We start from the raw sequence: 19,250 nt of genomic DNA, 5'->3' as shown, positions 1-19,250 counted from the left end.
AGTACTAACCTTAAAACTGTTTCACTTGTGTGTGTGAAAAGTAAAACTGCGCTGGACTACATTGTGGGTAGGGGAGCTTCCTTAAGATCCTTGAGTATATATTTGCTGCAGATAGACTGTTATGGAATGGGTGGGGCTGTTTTTTTTTCTCTTGGATGATCTGTGCAGTGGTACTTGGTTAATAAACAGTGTCCTTATCTTTCTTTAATAGGCAATTGAGGAGGAAGGGGGTGACCCTGATGATATTACAGTGCCATCAGAAATAACTGCAAAGAAGACTGGCAAGAGAAGCAGCAAAGGTATGCAAGGGAGTAGAGTAGGAATTTAGTTTACTACAGTGGTGATCTTTGCAAGCCTGGAAGTGCCGCCCCCCTCCCCTTACAAGGCCTCTGGAGGACCTTAAAACATCACTTCTGGAAATGTCATTTGAAGGCCTTTAGAAGGCCCCTGGAAGCTCTTGCACCCACTGACACCCCCCTTCTAGTACACCTGTAGTTTCCTTATGGTACTTACTGTCACTTGTATTTAACTGAGAAATGAAATTTATTTATGGATGTTGGACTTCTGTGCCTGCTAAGTTGTTAAACTTTATAAGGGTGCAAGGTCCATACATTAGGTCCTGTTGTGTGAAGGATCACAGTTTAGGATGGTCTATGCCAAGACCATCTATGCCGCATTCATTGAAAGCTGTTTCCCAGATGCCCTTCACAGTTTGGCATTTCAATTAATGTAAATTTAATCTAGTTCAACCCCTGGGGGCTGGGGGATAAGAATAGGCCCTCAGTTTGGCTGTACTTGTTGTAAGAGGAGACTATAAACAGCCACTGGGTAGATGGGACTCGTCAGCCTGGGAAGGCAGCTCATCTGAGAGAAGGAAAACTCTGCTCCCAAACCTCCACTGCCTCATGGCTACATCCAGTTATGGAAAAGGCTTCAGGAGTCAACCTCGAGGCAAAATCCCGAGCCGGAGTCCCTGAGGCAGTTCATGGCTGAACACAGTCACGTTGTGGCAACTCCTGCGACGCCGCTAGAACCAACCGTATTGGCTTCTGTCTTTCCATTGGACCATTTCAGCGATGTAGAGAGGGGGGATTTGCTGCATGGGTAACAGCCTATCCTCCATATCTACTTTACCCAGGCTTTGCACACTGGAGAGGACACTCTGTTCCAGAACCACCATTCAGAGCGCAATACCATAGTCTTCTGAGACTGAAGAATGCCAACAATCTAATTCTCTTGAACAGCATGTAGATATTTAGACCCGTTTCATATTGCCCAATTTCAGGTTGCATGGGAGGAGGTTGCCTGATTGACTGGTCTGCCATACAAAAATGACAACAACAAAAAAACTTGCACATACAAAGCCAGGATGTTGAGGGAAAAGTTTCTATGTGAACCTACACCTTGGCACTATTGAATTTATATCTTTCATCCCACAGTCCTTTGATCTCACCCTTTATAGCTCCCTTGCCCCAGTTTTTGTGTGTGTTGTTGCCTTTGACTCACTTAAAGGCAGCATGAGGTTTGTTATCTCCAAATTTTTGCTACATCCCCATTTAACACTCAGAGGGAAGGTATAGCAGAAAACAGCTTGTTTATTGCTGGTACCAAAATAAGGCAGCAAGGAGGCCTGTTGCCTCAGATCATGCACAAGTGTAGCTAGATGCAGCTAGCTTTTTATACTCATTTCAAACATAGACAAGCTTAGACAAAGGGTCCTGTAAAATTCCATCCCTGCTACACTTAAACACCCCATTTACCCCTCCTGTCAGTTGTTGATTTGGCAAGATAACACAGACCAGCTCTGTCTGGTTTTCAAGGACTAGGGCACTAGAGAGCCAGGCACTGGGTCAGGGGTGGCTCACAGTTTCTTGCTAACAAGCATTTTAGGACCAGAGTCAGAACTGATGTTAAAATGGCGTTACTTTGGTGAGTTTAGTGAGAGTTCTTGGCCCACGGCATCAGTATGTATCAGAGGTTGCCAAACTTGCACAACATAAGAGCCACAAATAATAAACCAGATCTTTGAGAACCACAATATTTCAGAAGCATTTAAATTCTTAAATACACTTACTCACCAGGAACATTAAATTTAGGTTTTAATGTTAATGTACCATTTAATCCAATGTACTGTCCAATCCAATTATACCATACTGGTATAAACCCAGTAAATTAAAATGCTTGAAATTTTTTAATTTGCTTTTTACATTAATTGTGATGCAAAATGGAGCTCAGCCATCATATTGTAACATGCGGCTTGTGGAAATATTTTGGCTGAGCCCTACTTATCCAAGGGCTCCTCATAAGTGGATTTGATTATCCATGAATGTTGAGCCTGCAGCTGGAGGACTTCCCAGATGCAACTGGAAGTCACTTCTCAGAACACCTCCCAGATGTGATCAGGTGGGCAGGCCGCATGTGACTTCTGGAAAGCCAAACGTGGCCTTCAGGTAAGTAATTGTGGCACCACCTAAGCCCCCCCAATGTCATTAACTGTAGAATTTGGTAAGGGTCTTGGAACAGATCTCCCACTGATACTGAGGTCCCACTGTCAAAGAGCCATATGTGACTTGCGAGCTGTGGTTTGGCCACTCAATATATACTTTATTCTTGAGTGTTTCACTTTGCGTGTCTAATGAAGTGGATTGTAATCCAAAAAAACATGTGCCAGAACAAAATTTGTAAATGTTTTTAGGGTACTATAAATCTTTGTTCTTCCTGCCATTCTAGCTTGGAGATGATTTTGGACCCTTCCTTGATGAGCTGAAGTGGTACAACCAAGTAAAACATTAGCCAACTTGCAGTCCAATCCTATCCACACTTTCTTGGGAGTAAGCACCATTGATTCTAATGGGACTTACTTCTGAGTAGACATGCATAGGATTGGGCTATTATTTAATATTTGCAAGAACTGGACCTGATCCAATTCATGATTTTAGTTTGTATAGATCTTTGAATACGTGCTTGTTTTGTTTTAAATTAATTACTGTTTTATCAGGGCGTAAACTGGAGGGAGAGGGAGTTGAAGACAATGGGCTTGAAGAGGATTTTGGAGATGGTCAGGTATGACTAACTTGGCTTGGCACTGAAGTGCAACGATTTTGTGTTTGAGTCCCAGTGGTGGTTATATATGCTTTTTTTCTTTTCACAGGAGGATATTGAAGCAAGTTTGGATAACTTGCAGGATATTGACATGGATTTTAGTATGTTAGATGAAGCTGAAATAGATAACAGCAGTGCTGTAGACTGCCAAGAGGATGGCAGTGTTGATAGTAAACTTGACTCCCTCTCTGATAGTACGGAAAATGCTGGTGCAGAAAAGAGTGAACTTCCAGAACAGCTTGCAGGATGTCCTGTAGGTAACATGGAGGCACCTCCACATTTGTCACATATTAAAGAAAAACCAAGAGAAATACCAGTAACCGTGGTATGCATCTCTTAACGTGTACAGAATCAGATTAATAATCGTCATAAGTTTTATTTTTTAAATTTAAAATTGCAGACATAATTTGAGGATCTACCCAAAAATTACTGATTTTATTTCCTTTTTTTGTATCCACAGTCATGGCGTTTTTTACTAAAACCCATTAATAAATGCATGCCTTATAATCATTGTCTTATAAGGATCAAGAAAGTGTGGTGTTTTAGTGACTAAATGGTCTGTTTTTTTATATGCATTTCCATTTTTTTATTTTCCCGTGATTACAGTCCTAGGTGGATTGTAGCTCAACTGATGACTTGGCTGAACTGAAGTATTTAGATACAAGCAAGCATTAGCCCCATCTCTGGTTTGTTTTTATGATTAGGATACTCTGTTGGCTGCCAACCATATGCTTTGCAAATGAGATCAGAAATCCTACTTATAATCCTATTAAATAGGAGTAGTTCTGTTTAGTGTAGTCTTGTATGCAATTCTGAGTGTGTGAAACCCATACTTTGAAGTAAGTTGTGTTTTAGTTTGTAATTAAAGTGTTTTAAATTGGTGTGCCACTTCCACTAATTCATTGTTGAAATTCCAGTTCCTCTAAAGCATTTTACCTGCCTGAGATCTTGAGAGGGGGACAAGAGCCAACCTAGTTGAGTGAATACAAAGTTGAACTTGGATCTAGAAGTGGGTTTAAATCTCATCTCTACCTTGGGCAAATCTCTGAAAGTGCTATAGAAACTTTACTATAGAAAACTTTGCTATAAGAACAGAGAGGTAACGCCCAAGTGCACATGGTCCATAATAGTAAAACCATTGCTGCTATGTTTATTATAAAACATAAAGAGCTTGGTTGTTATGGGAAAGTATAATTTGGCTCCTGGATCTACATGTGGAGTATACTGCGACTCCTTGGCTGATAAATCTATGTGAAATGGGACTTAGGTTCCTCTTTTTCTGGTGAATATCTGTTGATGAGTGACTTCTTCCATCTACTTGTTGCTGAATGGGAGTTAGAAGGAAGAAAAATAAAAAATCTGTACCTTGAGGTTTCTTTCTGAAGCCTATAGGCTCAAATCACTCTGAAATTAAACAACCCTGTTTCATAAAATGGGGAGGGGGTGCCCGTTTCCCACCCATCAGGAATTAAGACTTCTGTAAGCCTTGCTTTTTACTACTGGATTTTTTCTTGCATTGGAAAGAAATGAGCATTCCTTGAAGGTAGAAGGTTTGAAAGCCTAGAAAATTGAATGGGTCCCTGTTCTGGTGAATAATTATTGACCTTGAATTTTATTGTGCCAGACATGATCTTCTTGAGTGGCCTTGATCAACCATTCCTGCTGCTTCTACTTGTCAAATTGCGAATGACAGCAACCTACTTTGCAGAGATGTTGAAAATAAATGGAAACAAACTGTAGGGCATCCTGTAGTTGACAATATGGAAAGAAATAATGCTATTATTATTAGGTGGTTAAGGGCGCAATCCTAACCTTGTGTTAGGCCGATGAAGTTGGCCCAAGGGGGTTGCAAATGTGCCACAAAACGTGTCATCACAAACATGCCATAAAGAGTGCCTCCACGCCAACCTGGAGAGGGAAGGTTGCATTGGCCAAGCTCGGCCAACACGGGTATGGGGAGGAGGCAGGAGGGAGGCATTCCAGGTTGGGCGGGGAGCAGGAGGCAGAACCTGGACCCAGCAGTTATGGTACACTCCACTGGTATGCCATGTGTTTATGCAGTTGCAAAAGTGCAATAAAGCGTTTTGCAACAGTGTGAAGCCTTCGCTCATTGATGAGAAATCCAGAATCTTCCTGCTGGCACCAGTGGACTGAGCAACAGCTGCTGAAGCAGGTGAGTCCAGTGCAGGGGCAGGGAGCAGGTGGAGGTGGGAGGATCAGGCCTGGGAGAAGGACAGGATTGGTGGTGCCAGCACATGCCCCTTTTCTGGGCATGCTCCACTGACACAGATCAACTTGGTCTTGTGCCAGCTGTTGCAGATCTGAATTGACAGCTGCAGTGGCTTACCCTGGGGCAAGGAGACACATGTCCCCTTACCTCCAGCAAGACCAGGTCTCCAGGAGACCTCCAGCAGCCAAAATTCCCCTGTGGGATGCAGCAGAAGCTGCACTGGCATCACTGCATCAGTGTGGGGGAATTTAGACAGGATTGAGTTGTAGGAGAGAATGTGTTTTAACTGGACTCCGTCTTGGGTGTAATCTGTTGATGCTGCATTTGCTTGGGTGCTGTTTTTTGGCTGTATGGTATTGGCAGAAAGGATCAAGCAAAACTTCTCTTTCTCATGCTGAATAGTGATGATTTTGTCTGTACTGATACAGTGTGAACCTTTTTTTTTAGATAAAAGCATTCTTCTTACTTGGATTTCTGTGATTTCTTAAAAAGCAACTCTAGTTTGAAGTTTTTGGCTGAATTGCAAATGGCATGTTGCATGCTAAATAGCTTAATTTTTTTGCATATGTCATAAAGCACAAGTAAAAGGTGGTGTAGAGAAAAAGTCTTTACTGCAGTGTGCTCCTGAGAATTAACCAATTGAAGTAAGAGTCCTACCAAAGAATTGCTATCTTTCATTGTGTTTTCCTCTCAGCTTCATTTATTGCTGTTTCTGAGAGCTAGCAAATGTTGGTCATTTATAAACAACTTTGGGGATAAGAGTGCAAAGAGAGGGCAATTGGTTTGCCTTTCTTCTAGTCTAGTGTTTCTCAAACTGTGTGTCAGGACACACCAGGTGGGTCGCGAGCCAATTTCAGGTGGGTCCACATTCATTTCAATATTTTATTTTTAATATATTAGACTTGATGCTACCATGGCATGTGACTGCATTTGGGAAAACAGGCTACTATATATATGCTTTTAACAACGATAGTAAATGAGACTAATTCCTGGGTAAGTGTGGGTGGGATTACAGCCTAGGATTGTTAAAAATATTCCTGTTTGATGATGTCACTTCTGTTCATGATGTCACTTCTAGTGGGTCCTGACATAATCGTTCTAAAAAGTGGGTTCCAGTGCTAAACCACTGAGAACCACTGATCTAGTCCATTATTCTGACTTCATCTTCAGTGGTAATGTGGTTTTTCAGTATGCTTCAAAGTGTTCTTATTGCTTTTAGGTAGACAATGAAGATGCTGGAAACACTTTGGAGCTGGCACCCTGTGCCTTTACAAATGTGAAGGTATTTTTTAAAACTTTATTTCCTCAAAATAAACTCTGAAGTTCACAAGTTAAAATTATACAGTATAAAGAGGCTGTGTTTTTAAACTTCAGGGTTTCTCAACGTTTGTCCCCCACTGATTACTTCGCATGGTCCAGCTATTGAAATTAGTCAGTTCATTTTATATGCAAATTCGCTATCTACAAATTTGCTTATCCATGAGGAGCAGAATTGTTACCTACCTTTCATTATCTGCGCCTCTATTCTTGTTATCCACTGTGCAGAGCTGGGACCTTCAAAATGACACCTATGGCCAGTGTTGACCCCTGCAAAATGGCTGGTAAAAGTTTCCGCTGGCCATTTTAAGGGGGTCCAAGGTGATCACCGGTGCCATTCTGGAGGTCCCTCCAATCTCTGCAGCATTCATAGATCTTCTGGCACTTCCTGCTGCACTCTGCTGGCTTCCTGAGTGCCTCTGCTGAATTCTTATGATGGCAGGTAAGGTACCCCTTGCACCTAACCCCATGGATCCCATAGGATCAATGGCTTGTTATCTGCAAACTCACTGTCAACTAGGGTTTCCAGGAACCTAACCCTAGGCAAATAATGAGAACTGACTATATCACCAAAGTAACTGGTGATGATATCATTGCCAGTTGCTTCCAAACTGGGAGGCCAGACAAGATGCAACAAACATTTGTATGAGGTGGGCAGATGAGAGGGCTTTCTCAAGTATGTGAAAAGTGCGTGCTGCCAAACCTCCTACCACTGCTTACCATGTTGAGTTGCTGGTCTCACAGCTAGGCGGCAGGGGTGTGCACGTTCTGTGTGTACCACCAGACACTGCTTCACGTACTACAAGAAACACTGTTCTAGTTTGAGGCTGCAGCAGATACAGTCTACTATTCCCCTGGAAGCGAATTATGAGCAATGATAAACTTAGCAAGGCAGCACTTAGCAAGGCAGCCCAGTGGTCTTCAACATTTTTCATGCCCTGCCTCCAACAAATAAATAAAATATGAGACTGAAACCCCACTGCTGATCCTACCTGCCTTCCATGACCGGATCCACCTACTCTCTGCCCCTGCCTGCCTTGTTTCCCGCTTCCTCTTACGTCATCACAACAATCCTGTGAAATAGCAGTCTGAGCAAAGATTCTCTTAGGAGCTGCTGGGCACGATGGCAAGAAGTAGCTGTGTAAGACAACATCAAGCACTCAATTTTGATAAGACAGTACTGTTATTGGATTGGATCCAAGCTCTCCTGCACAGGCTTTGAAAGGTTGCCATGACCCCCTAAGTGAGTCTTTGTGACTCCATTGGGGTCATGGCCCACAGGTTAAAGAATACTGTGTCTGATCACATAGGAACCCTCAGCAGATCCTGGATTAGTGGGTGTATTGCTTCTATTCTTAGACTAGGTGAGCACCACAATGCTGTATAGATTTTGAAGAAAAATTAACTGTTAGTAACATCTGTGTGAGGAATGAAAATTAATTGAAATTTTTGAAGTAGCTTGATGAATGATTCACTAATCACCCAATAAGTGATTTGTATTCTGAATTTTGTAAATACTTGACATCTTACCTCTGTAAATGAGCAGTAATGAAAATTGTATACTGAATAGAGGAGGTTTTCTGCTCATTTTTATCCTATGAAGGCAAATTGGCTGTTGTGCCATTCTAGTCTGCTACAGATGAAATGTTCTAGTCTTGAGCAAGTATTTGAAAGTACTTTGTGGGGGTGTCCACTTCTGTCCTCTGTGTGAGGGTTTTAGCGTTGAAGAAGATTATTGAGAATATTCATATAGTATACTGCTTTTCAACAAAAAATATTTTACAAAGTGATTTCTGTAGCTAGACAAATAAAGGGCTCACACTCCAATGGGTTTGCAATCTTAAAAATGGAGACCAGTGAAAGGCACTGGGAAAGCTGCCAGCTATAATTGGCATTCTGTATTTATTGTACTAGTGTTTTTAATCCCAAACTACAATTTACGAACCCATTTCTAACTATGCAGACACAACAAAAAGTCTGGTGATATCTTAATGCTTAATGTGATAGCTTAATGTGTGTGTTGTGGCATATGTATGCCTTCATTGGGCAGAGCTCCCTCTGCATATCGCAGTATTCTGACTGCATTGATGTACCTGAGGGGGGTCAGTGGGTGCAAGTGCTTCCAGGCAGCATGGCTGGGGGGGAGGCACACCACCATCCCCTGCCCCAAGCTGCAGCTCTGCCCTCTGAGCAGTTGCCCACTTTTTCCATCTTTTTCTTTAAAGTTTCAAAGAAGTTGAAAACATTCTGTTCTTTACATGAGCACAAAACAGGGACTAAAGCAGAGTATAAAGAACAGTTCACGGGAGTCGCTTTGAGCAGGGCCTGTGTGCTCTTTTCAAAGAAACAAATTATTGCAGGAGTGCATGGGTAGTGAAGATTTGCTTGGAATTATGGGAAAACGGAGAACTCTGGGATAGTTCCATAAGACTTCATTGAATTCAACTGCTGCAGTGGCACTGAGGCAAAAATTAAAAATATACTTGTATGTGCCATGTGTTCACATAATTCACATTAGTCTATGTATAGTCATTGCAGAAAATGTAATGCAGTCATTATAGCTTTCATCTGTTTGAACCAACACCTAAAATGTAGGTGGTTGAGAACTATACGCTAGTGACGGAGAGCAGGATTTTCTGTAATTCAAGCATTGTCTCACCCATTAGATCACCAGTTAGTTGTTGACAAGCAATTGTATGACAGCAGTTGACCTCAGCCTCCCATCTTTCTTATGGAGACATGATGTATCTTACTGAACTATTGGGAAGATTGGGGAAGTGGTTTGATACTTGAAGCATTCTGTATAAATGGCAAATATTAAAACGCACTTTTCAATATACTGTCAGTATAATGTTGATTCAGAAGTAAATAAATCCAATGAAGCTTTCTTCTCAAAATGTATGTTTTGAATTGTAGCATGGTTTATTTTGCTTTCTTTAACTAAGCTTGATTTCATCTTAACATTTTGATAGATTATGTTTTTGTAACATTTTTGTTGTTTCCCGTCCCCCCTTTTTACAATAGGAACGTGAAGAGTTTCCTTTGGAATCAGGTACTGTTCTTTAAAAACATTCTGCCCTAACCTTCCACATCAGCTGCACACACAAATCTCTTTAGTTACTCAAAATGTGGTTTTATTCCGTTAATATCTAATGGTACATAATTCTGCACAGTCATACATGCACTAAAAGCCACAGAGATTGGAACTCTGGTCGTATCACCAGATCTGCAACAGCACCCTCTCTTCTTGTGCAAGACTACTCTTCTGAGAGTGATGAACTGTCTCCTTTAAATTAATGCAGGGGTCTCCAAACTGTAGCCTAAGGGCCACATCCGATCCTCAACACCATGTTAAGATATATGATGTGGCCCTGGGTCCAAAAAGATTGGAGATGCCTACTCTAACGAATGAGTGAACAGAGCCTTGCAAGAAGCAGGGTCCATGTGTAGAGCAGATCTTGTGATATTGCACAGTGCTTTGATTCTGTAACTTTGGCTAGAAAAGTGCAGTTGAGTGTAAAAGCGGAGAGCAGGGAACTAAAACTTAAGTGGATCCTGAAGACAGAAGATGGGTTGTTCATGGAAACTTCTTCCACTTTGCTTTAAGGACTACAAAAACATTCCTATTACAACTGAAGGTGTTCTGGTTTTCACGCATGGACTCATCTTAAAGAATTTCAGTAAAACTTGGAAGTGGAACTGTCAAAGAATTGACACAATCTGTATAAGCATCCTGGACTCTGGAAGCTAGTTTCTGGAAGAATTGAAAAAATTGCAGCTATGTGAAGAGAGCCAAGAACCAAGCTGGGAATGTTTCACTTAAAGGTTTCTAGACGATTTTCTTCCTTCTCTCTTTCAGGCAGTGCTCTGCTAGCCATGTAAGACTGCAGTTAGTTTAGGCATGTGAATGTAATAGACACAAGAGTTTTCCAATCTCTGTGTAGTGTTAGCCATTCTCTCCATGTTAGTCTGGCAGCCATGCCCGTTCCGCATTTGTCTTTGCTGTATTTCCCTGGTGATTAAATCTTGTGCCATTCTATTCCTGTTAAATCCATAGAAAATGAGAAAATGCTCGACATTTTGGGTGACACTTGTAAAACTGAGCCCCTTAAAGAAGACGCTTCTGAAGTGGAGCAGGCACAGGAAGCGAATAACCCGTTGCCAGGCAAAAAGGCAGCCGAGGAAGACGCATTTGCCGCCGCCACTCAGTCAGAAGAAGACCTTTTAGTTATGGACAGTCAGGCCAAGCTGTGGCCAGAAATGAGGAAGGACGAAGAGGAGAAGGAAGCGAAGCATTTAGTGATAGCGAAAGGGGAGACAAGCAAGGAGACAGTAGAGGAAGCCAAACTGGACTCTGACTCGTTAGCAGTAGAGAGCAGGAATGGTGGAGGTGGTGAGAATAGCAAAGCAGCCCAGACTCTGGAGGCCGATAGTGAGGAAACTGCGAAGACGAACTCAGGTCCCCAAGTTGTTAGCCAAGATGCTGAGAAGATGGAAACGAAGGCTAATTGTGAGGAAGACTCCTCTGCCACTAGAGAGTCCTCTGCCAAAGAGGGTGGTGATCAGAACATGAGGTTTGTTTTTCTCCGTTTTAGACCAGATGCTGTATTTTTTTCTTCCCCGTTGGTCATTTATGAATGCAAATACTTTGTGATTCCTCAGGTGACCCTATAAAAGCATTAACAAAAATAATAGCTTATTCTGAATAGAACCTCTTTTTAGTTGTCCTTGCACACTTTTTTGTAGAAGATGGCTTGCATTTTTTTCCTTAAGATTTCTTTTATTTCTCAAGCTTCCAAGGTTTATTATTAACTTTTATCTTTTATAAGTAGTTAGCACTGTTAGTCACATCTGACCTTCTTGTCAAGTTTTAAAAGGCTTTTCCCCCAAAGGGTTAATTCTCCTTTCACAACTGATTTTTCTGGTAGGTATCTGATCTTAGCACATGCAGTCTTGCCTGCCAACTCTTGTGCTACCTGTTTCTAGTTGACTAATGTGTCTTTTTTCTGTTTCTAGCTCTAATGAGGATTCAGAGGCTAAAATTGCTTCAAAAGATGAAAAGGGTAGGTTATAGAAATGGGAATTCTTATTCCAGTGTTGCTAGGTGTAACTGATTAACTTGTCTGAACTTTGGGAGAAACAATACCAAATTATTTTTTTCAGTAATGTTATCCACCCAGTCTTTGTAGTTGGAAATTTCCTTAGAGCTGCATGGCACTGTGTTGATGCTATTGGTTTGTCTCTAACCCAATCTGTTTCATTGATCTTGACTTGATGGGATGGAGCTCATTTTGTACCCTGAAGGTGGTTCACACCAGTGGTGCCCCCCATTTTTATTTTTGGTAAAACTTTCTTAAAGCAAAGGAGAGACAAAGAAACAGGTGAGCAGACGGACAGAGCACCTTTATATTATAATTACTGTACATAGGTGTGTTCCATATCCTGAATCCACAGATATGGGGGGATGCCTGCCCCCACCCTCCAAAGAGCTCCCCTCGCCTCTGGAGGGTCCTCTGAGTCCAGCAGAGGCCACTGATGTCCTCTGCAAGGCTCAGACTAAGCCTTAGAGTTGAAAAACCTCACTTTTTGTTTTATAAATAAAACGAAGTGATTTTTTTTCGACTGAGGCTCAGTCTGAGCCTGGCAGTGGCCACAGATGGATGTCCACAGCCTCTGCTGGGCTCACAGGACCCTCCGGAGGCCAGGGGGCGTGCGTGCGGAATCGCCCGCAGACCTGATCCGCAGATAAGTGAATCTGGATACAGGAGACCCCGTAGTTAGTTGTGGTATAAAAGTGTCTAGCTTTGTTCTTAAGTTTTTCTTTCTGCATTTAGTGAATGAGTTTTGTATGTGCAACCTCTGACCACTAACTTTTAAAAGATTATTGGACAAACTCCTAGAGGGTGGATCCATCTTTGGCTATTGACCTTGATGGTTATTATGGAATCTTTATGTTCAGAGGCAGTTATTCCATGGAGTACCACAAATTTGGGAGCAACAGGGGAAGGCTGGTATCTTAATGCTTGCTTATTAGACTTCTAGTTGGTCACTTGGGAAACAAGACTAGATTGATCAGTCATCTGATTCAACAAGGCTGCTTTTAATAAAATTCTGAAAGCTAATGGTCCACTCTGTTTGGTGGTGACATTTGAATATCTCAGACATTACCTAATATTACCTAATTCTGCTCTTGGAAATGCCAAGTATTGAACCTCTAACCTTCTACACTAAGTCCTCTTGTTGAAGGAGAGGCGTGTTACTTGCCAGAACACCTCTGCAGAATCTACCTTCCTGTAAACAAGGAGTGCCCAAACTCCAACTCGGGGGCCATTTGCAACCCTCAGGGACTCCCAATCCAGCTCACGGAGAGCCCCCAGTCTCCAGTGAGCCTCTGGCCCTCTAGAGACTTGCTGGAGCCCATGCTGGCCTGACACAACTGTTCTCAGTATGAGGGCGACTGTTTGATCTCTTGCGTGAGCTGCGGGCCAAGGGCTCCCTCCACTGTTCGTTGTTTCATGTCTGTGATACAGCAGCGGCAGTGAAGGAAAGTCCGGTCTTGCTTTGTGCAAGGCCTTTTATGTAAATTTATTTGAATTCAAATTTGAATTGTTAATCTTCCCCCCCCCCGACCCTCGACTCAGAGAGATGATGTGACCCTCCTGCCAAAAAGTTTGGACACCCCTGCTGTAAATAAAACTAATTCAGTGGGAAGATACCTTTATGGATGGAAATGCATTTAAACAATATACAGGTCTAGGAAAGCTGGGCAATTCTGTATTTTAGTTAATAAAATAAATATCCAAAAATAACCATCCATTGCTACTACCCCTCCCTCATTTTATTTATTTTTTGGTGAGGGCTCAAAACATTTTATCTGTTATTTGGGTGCTGGGCTGACGTCTGGCCTCTAAGCCTCTGTAATAGTGATGTGGCTTCTCTGCTTCTTTCTGGACCAAATACTGGTGGAACCTTTTTATGCACAGGGGTTTGTTCCCTGAACTTATGCGATTGGGAAAATCCGCGTTGCACCAAAGCAACCAGAAACATGTGATTTTTCACAAATTGCATAGTTATGCAAATTGTGTGCAGTTAAGCAAATAGCACTACAACCTGACACTTAGGGATGGAAGAAAAGTAAGGCAGCAGTTCTCAATTGCCTCCCCCATCACCATGTCCCTGCTCACATGTCCCTCCCCTATTGGCAGGATGCTGAGCTTTTGAGTCCAGTCCTATGCATTCTACTTAGAAGTAAGTCCCAATTGGGTTTACTCCCAGGAAAGTGTGGAGAGGATTGTAGCCTAAATCTCATGCTTGGGATTGCTGGGAAGACTTGCTTGCTACGCTGTTTTGCTTGTGTAGGCTGGAGCGTAGAGAGCCTGCAGCATCTCAGTTTGAAGGAGGGGGGAATTCGGCAGAGGGTGCCTGGTTTTCTTTCTCATTTTTGGCTTTGAGAAAGGCAAACCAAACAAGCTGGAGGAAAGCGCTCCATGGGTTTTTTAAAGCAGAGTAACCCCTCTGTTACTACTGCATGTGTGTGAGAGAGAGAGTGAGTGCGAGAGAGTGCGCTTCTCTTGGCTGCACTCATTCTGACTACTGATGTTTTTCCCTTGGCTGCCCCTCTCCCCACAAGATTCTCATGGATTCTTGCAGAGTCTTCTGCACGTGCCTCTTTAATGGCTCAGGGGCTCCAACAAGGTACGCAGTGTTCCAGAGCTTCCAGGGCTGTGCCTGTGCAAGGCACAGCTTTTTTGCAATATTTTGGGCTGCCTTGAAATGGAGCAAGACACCAGGCAAAGGAGGCAAAGGTGTGTGTGACTTCGAATTCCCCCTCATTCACATTGAGATGAATCCCCAGATAAAAAAGTCCATGTATAAAAAGGTTGCACCTGTAGTTACTTACACACACACACCCTGGTTTTACTTATTGTTATACAGTGTTTATTGTGGAACTTTGTAAGCCACCTTGGGCATTTGCCTTGGCAAGGGAAAGGTTGGATATAAATTTTTCTGATATTTTATGAATTATAAACATCATAGTGTCATTCCCCCATTCCCCTGCCAGTTTCTTTTATTACTGAAATTCAAACAAGAGTTCTGTATTGTCTTTCATATGGGCTATAACTAAACAGCGCTTTCAGGGTTATTAAATTTTTTTTGCTACTTTATTTTCTTGATGTAAAAATGTCTCTCCTTCCCCCCTTCCCCCTTAGGCCGTTCCTGTAGTAGTTCTGGCAGAAATCTGTGGGTTAGTGGACTTTCCTCATTGACCAGAGCTACAGATCTGAAGAATCTATTCAGCAAATATGGAAAGGTATGGATTTCTGAAATAAACAGACTTGCTAGGCTAAATTTTAAAATGTATTAGGCTTCATTTAAATGATCTTTAAAGTTCAAGGGGTCTGTCTCTTCTTGTTTTCAATCTGTTTTCGTGCATTTAATTGAAATGAAAATGTCTGGTTACTGAAATGGAATTGGCTTTCTTCAAACCAGGACTTCTGATTAGCTTTGGAGCAGTGATTTGCTTTGAAGTAGTAGTATAGTTTGTTTTCTAATGGACACGTGTCTTGCTCCAGTTCCAGATGAGAGCTTTCTCTTCCAGTCCCCTTCTCTCGAGTAAGGGAAGCAGCCCCACAATGGGGCTACTCACTTTACTGCCGACCAAAAGGTCGGCAGTAAGGTAAAGCCGTTTGTGTAGGGCACCAAGCCCTCCACGAACAGACAGGATCCAGTGGAGCGGAGCTCCACGGGCCGGCCTCCCTGCTCCCTCACCCCAGCATGCCTCCCACCCTCCCCATCTCCCTGTCATGCCTTCCCCCGCCCTCTCTCCACCCCCCTGTCAGTCTCCCCCCTCCCCAGAATGCCTCCCCCCCACCCCTTTCCCTGCCTCTACTTACCGTGCTGCGACTCAGCAGTGCATGAGATTGCCAAGTGGCGGAGGCTGGGTGCCCGACCTGCACTAGCTGCATGAAAAAGAAACCCTTGCATTTAACTGTGGAAAGAAGCAGAAACCACCAAATCGTCTCATTTGGTGCTGAAAAAGGAAGTGATCTCCACTGTCAACAACTTTGAGTTCCCTCCAGTCATCCCATTTTGGTTAAGGAGACAATTTCTGTTTTGGTTTTTCCCTCCCTCCATTTTAAAAACAGGCAATATTTGGCTCTTCAGATCTGGATTACTCTGCTTCTGCCCTCCCCCTTAGGAAGAGAAACTCACCTTTTCTCTGGACAGTGTTGCTGAGTCTCTTAAATGGCACCCTTTCTCTTAGTTCTTTTATGGAAGCAGTTCTTGTGAGTGTCTTTTATTTTAAGGTGGAAGCATTAAGTAATTTGCTTTGAACAATCCCTCCAGATCACTGTTTTATTCTTGCTCATTTGTGTGCCCACCATGGGCGCCTTTTCTCACCTTCCCTCCCAGCTACTCTGCAGCTATAAAGATAGTGAAATGCATGCATCCACTACCCAATTGTTGCTATCCCTGTCCTTCTGTTTAAGGGCTGAGGGTGCTTTGTGCCTGCATGCAGTGGAGCAAAAGGCATCTGCATTTAGCTGAATGCTGGCTGGGGGACCTGCTTAAGGGGATCACAGAGGGTGGCACAGTGGAGCTGTGACTGCAGTGGAGCTGTGACTGCAGTGGAGCTGAAAATATTGTGTAGCTGTGGGAGGGGAGGGGAGAAAAAGTGCCCCTGGTGGGTATGCAAGTGCGCATGTACCAGATAATCCTCCCCACTTGCGTCAACCACTGTGGGAAGCTGAGCAACTCCTCAAATGGATTGGCACCACAGCTTACTTGGTAAGCACATACCTATGCTCTCCTCTAAACGCTCAGTCTTGCCTCAGGGCAAGGGGTCCCCTAGAGAAGACCTGTCCCCACTCTCCAGGTGGAGCTTTCCATGCTGCGGCTCTTCAGAGTATAGTTTGCACTTTTTTCCTGGGATTCCTCTGTCATCCCCATGACTTCTGTACCTGTGTAACAAAGTCAAAGCCTTAACTGATTCAGCTTTTATTCACAGAAGAGGTGAAATTGGGGAGAAAGCTTCACCTAGTGAATTTCTGCCTGTCATGTAACAAAACAGCAGCAGCCAGTGGCTGCCAATTGTCAAGAGAGCCATAGGACAAAAAATTTTGAGGAGCACTGCCCTATAGGGACTGGTGCGCCTTCCTATCTTATCAGATTTTCTCTTTGCTTCTTTTTCTCTCCCTTTGGTCTTTCTAACCCCCCCTTCCTCTGTCTGTCCTTTCTCTTTTCCTTCTCTTGTAGCCCTTTTTGAGGGCTGGTACCAGTACTCAGCTGTCATCAGCCCCTGCTGATTAGCAACTGAGGACCTGTCAGTTACAGTTATATTGGAATCACCTGGTTAATATGTAATCACTAAGCATCTCCAGGGCTGTTAGGAGCTGGACATGATAATGTGAAGTTTGTGCTCTTCTGCAGCGCTTCATAAAGCTGTGTTGTCTAGTTCAGTAATTCCCGAATTAGTGTCACGTAAGAATGAAAGGCTTTTGTGAGCATAAAGTGACCATTCACAGAGGAGGATGCTTGCTGAGTCTCTGTTCTGGCTTTCTTCTAGTCAAGAGGCATGTCCAGATCAGTAACTTGTGCAGAAACTTAGTATGGGCTTCTCTTAAGAGCTGACCATGTTTATTAGTAAGAATGAAGTATGCTTCCAAGTTTTATTTCGGTAAACTGGTTTCTTGGTTATGAGAGGTTTGAGAAACGCTGCCTCAGTCAGCTGGTTGAAACCAAATTCTATAACTGGTCTGTTATATTTAATAGACTATGTTTGGACTTACACAGGCCTTGCCATGCTCTACAGCTTCTTCTCTCAACCCCCTCCAGGTGGTGGGTGCAAAAGTGGTGACAAATGCCCGCAGCCCTGGTGCTCGTTGTTATGGCTTTGTCACAATGTCTTCATCTGAAGAAGCAACCAAGTGCATCAGTCATCTGCACAGAACAGAACTGCATGGGAAAATGATCTCTGTAGAGAAAGTAAGTGACTCCTTTTTCCATAACTAGCATCATGATGAGAATCCCGGAGTCTATGACCAGTGTTAATGGTTTCTTTTAGTCAACATAATTGATTAACCCTTTTCCTGGGCTGTAGGAGTGTTTAGTTTAGTAACCTTTATTGGCATAACACACATCAAAAACCTTGGCCCTGAATAATAATACTGAAATGATCAAAATTCTCCCACCAATGATCCCACGTACCTTGTAACCATACCTTCATTAGCGTTCACTAATCCAGCTTTTAACAATCTCCCACAGAAAAGCTCTCTCCACTATATCCACTAACTCTGTAGATAAAAGTAATCAAACCTTTTTGTGTTGTGATTTTCCTTTCATGTTAAGCAAGATCAAACCTAAATATTTAAAGCGCGCCTCCTCAAAGAGTGTACATTCTAAAAGTAAATGAGCTACTGCAGCAATTTTCAACCCCTGTGCCGCAGCACTTTGGTGTGCGGCAAATGTGCTATAGGTATGCCATGGGAGTTTTGAGAAGGTCTTTTATTAGTAGGGCCATTGGGGGATGTGACCTAACTGAGATTCAGAAATGCAAAGGGGAGCAGGTTTTGTTGGCCAGGTTCAACAGTTCATGCAGTTCAATATCCAATACTATTGTTTTAATTGTTTGAAATTCTTGTGTTTGGTTTAAATTCTTGTGTTTGACTTAAATGTCCTCATAAATCCAAATCAATACCCCAGTACTTGAGCTTGTTAATTAATGGGGGAACCTGGGATTACCAGGTCTGAGATTAGATAGAATGATTAATTATCTTTGTCTGCCGCGTACAATAAACATAGCTAGAACCTAACAGTGTTCAACCAGACCGTTTCCAGCCTGGGTTATCCTATCTCTAAGCACGATTCCGCGTAAGGAACACACCCTGGCATTCCTGGGGTTTTCCACAGAAATAATGGTTGTATCCTTTCAATGGTATGGTCTAGCCAGTGTTTCTCAAACTATGGGTCAGGACCCACTAGACTGTGTTGAGAGCTTAGCCACATTAACTACCATTTTCCAGTGAGGTACTTAATAAATACTTACCTTATGGTCCAGTTCTCACTTCTCCTTATCTCCGGGTCAATCAGAGGGCAGAGCCTTTCAACTCTGAACAGGTTCTTTCTCTGCTAAGCTTAGGCAGGCAGCTGGTTAGTTGCTATAGTTACTTTCCTGGGACATTTCAGCCAAAGTTAACCTTTTATTCCCCTCCATTCCGTCTTGCTGCTGCAACCCGATTCCCTTTTGCAAAGGCTTTGCATTTGGCAGAGGTCAAACAACAATTCCCAGGCTACAATTCAATGCAGCATTACTTAAGAATAACACCCATGGAAAGCAGTGGGTCTACTTCTAAGTAAAAAGGATTGCAAATATATGCAGCTGCATCTCTCTGCTGTGAATTGAATTGCACACTCTCAGTTATGTGTTATGGGTTGTATGTTGTATGTAGAGCTTCTGGCTTAACACACCAGACACCTTAAAGGTGGATTTGATTCATGGTTCTCCCGCAGTGGTTCCCAACCTTTTTCACTTGCATATCCCTTGGCAATAATAAATTGTACCCTTCATATTAGCAAAATGTTTGTAATAATACAAGCCCTC

The 19,250-nt window shown here is 42.8% G+C and overlaps 1 protein-coding gene across 1 annotated transcript in view; it reads left to right on the top strand.

The window, feature by feature from the left end:
* LOC136659468 (scaffold attachment factor B2-like) overlaps nucleotides 1-19,250 on the top strand; it is a 51,858-nt gene that overhangs the window by 1,476 nt on the left and 31,132 nt on the right. The window contains exons 2-9 of the mRNA XM_066636694.1: nucleotides 212-299; nucleotides 2,999-3,063; nucleotides 6,552-6,614; nucleotides 9,674-9,701; nucleotides 10,707-11,223; nucleotides 11,666-11,712; nucleotides 14,860-14,960; nucleotides 17,486-17,635. Of these exons, the coding sequence (XP_066492791.1) occupies nucleotides 212-299; nucleotides 2,999-3,063; nucleotides 6,552-6,614; nucleotides 9,674-9,701; nucleotides 10,707-11,223; nucleotides 11,666-11,712; nucleotides 14,860-14,960; nucleotides 17,486-17,635 (1,059 nt within the window). The remainder of the gene's footprint in view (nucleotides 1-211; nucleotides 300-2,998; nucleotides 3,064-6,551; nucleotides 6,615-9,673; nucleotides 9,702-10,706; nucleotides 11,224-11,665; nucleotides 11,713-14,859; nucleotides 14,961-17,485; nucleotides 17,636-19,250) is intronic.

Source organism: Tiliqua scincoides, chromosome 8 (genome assembly GCF_035046505.1).
Source record: "Tiliqua scincoides isolate rTilSci1 chromosome 8, rTilSci1.hap2, whole genome shotgun sequence".
NCBI lineage: Eukaryota > Metazoa > Chordata > Lepidosauria > Squamata > Scincidae > Tiliqua > Tiliqua scincoides.
Note: the sequence above shows the minus strand (reverse complement) of the source record. Positions and strands in the feature narration are given on the sequence as shown.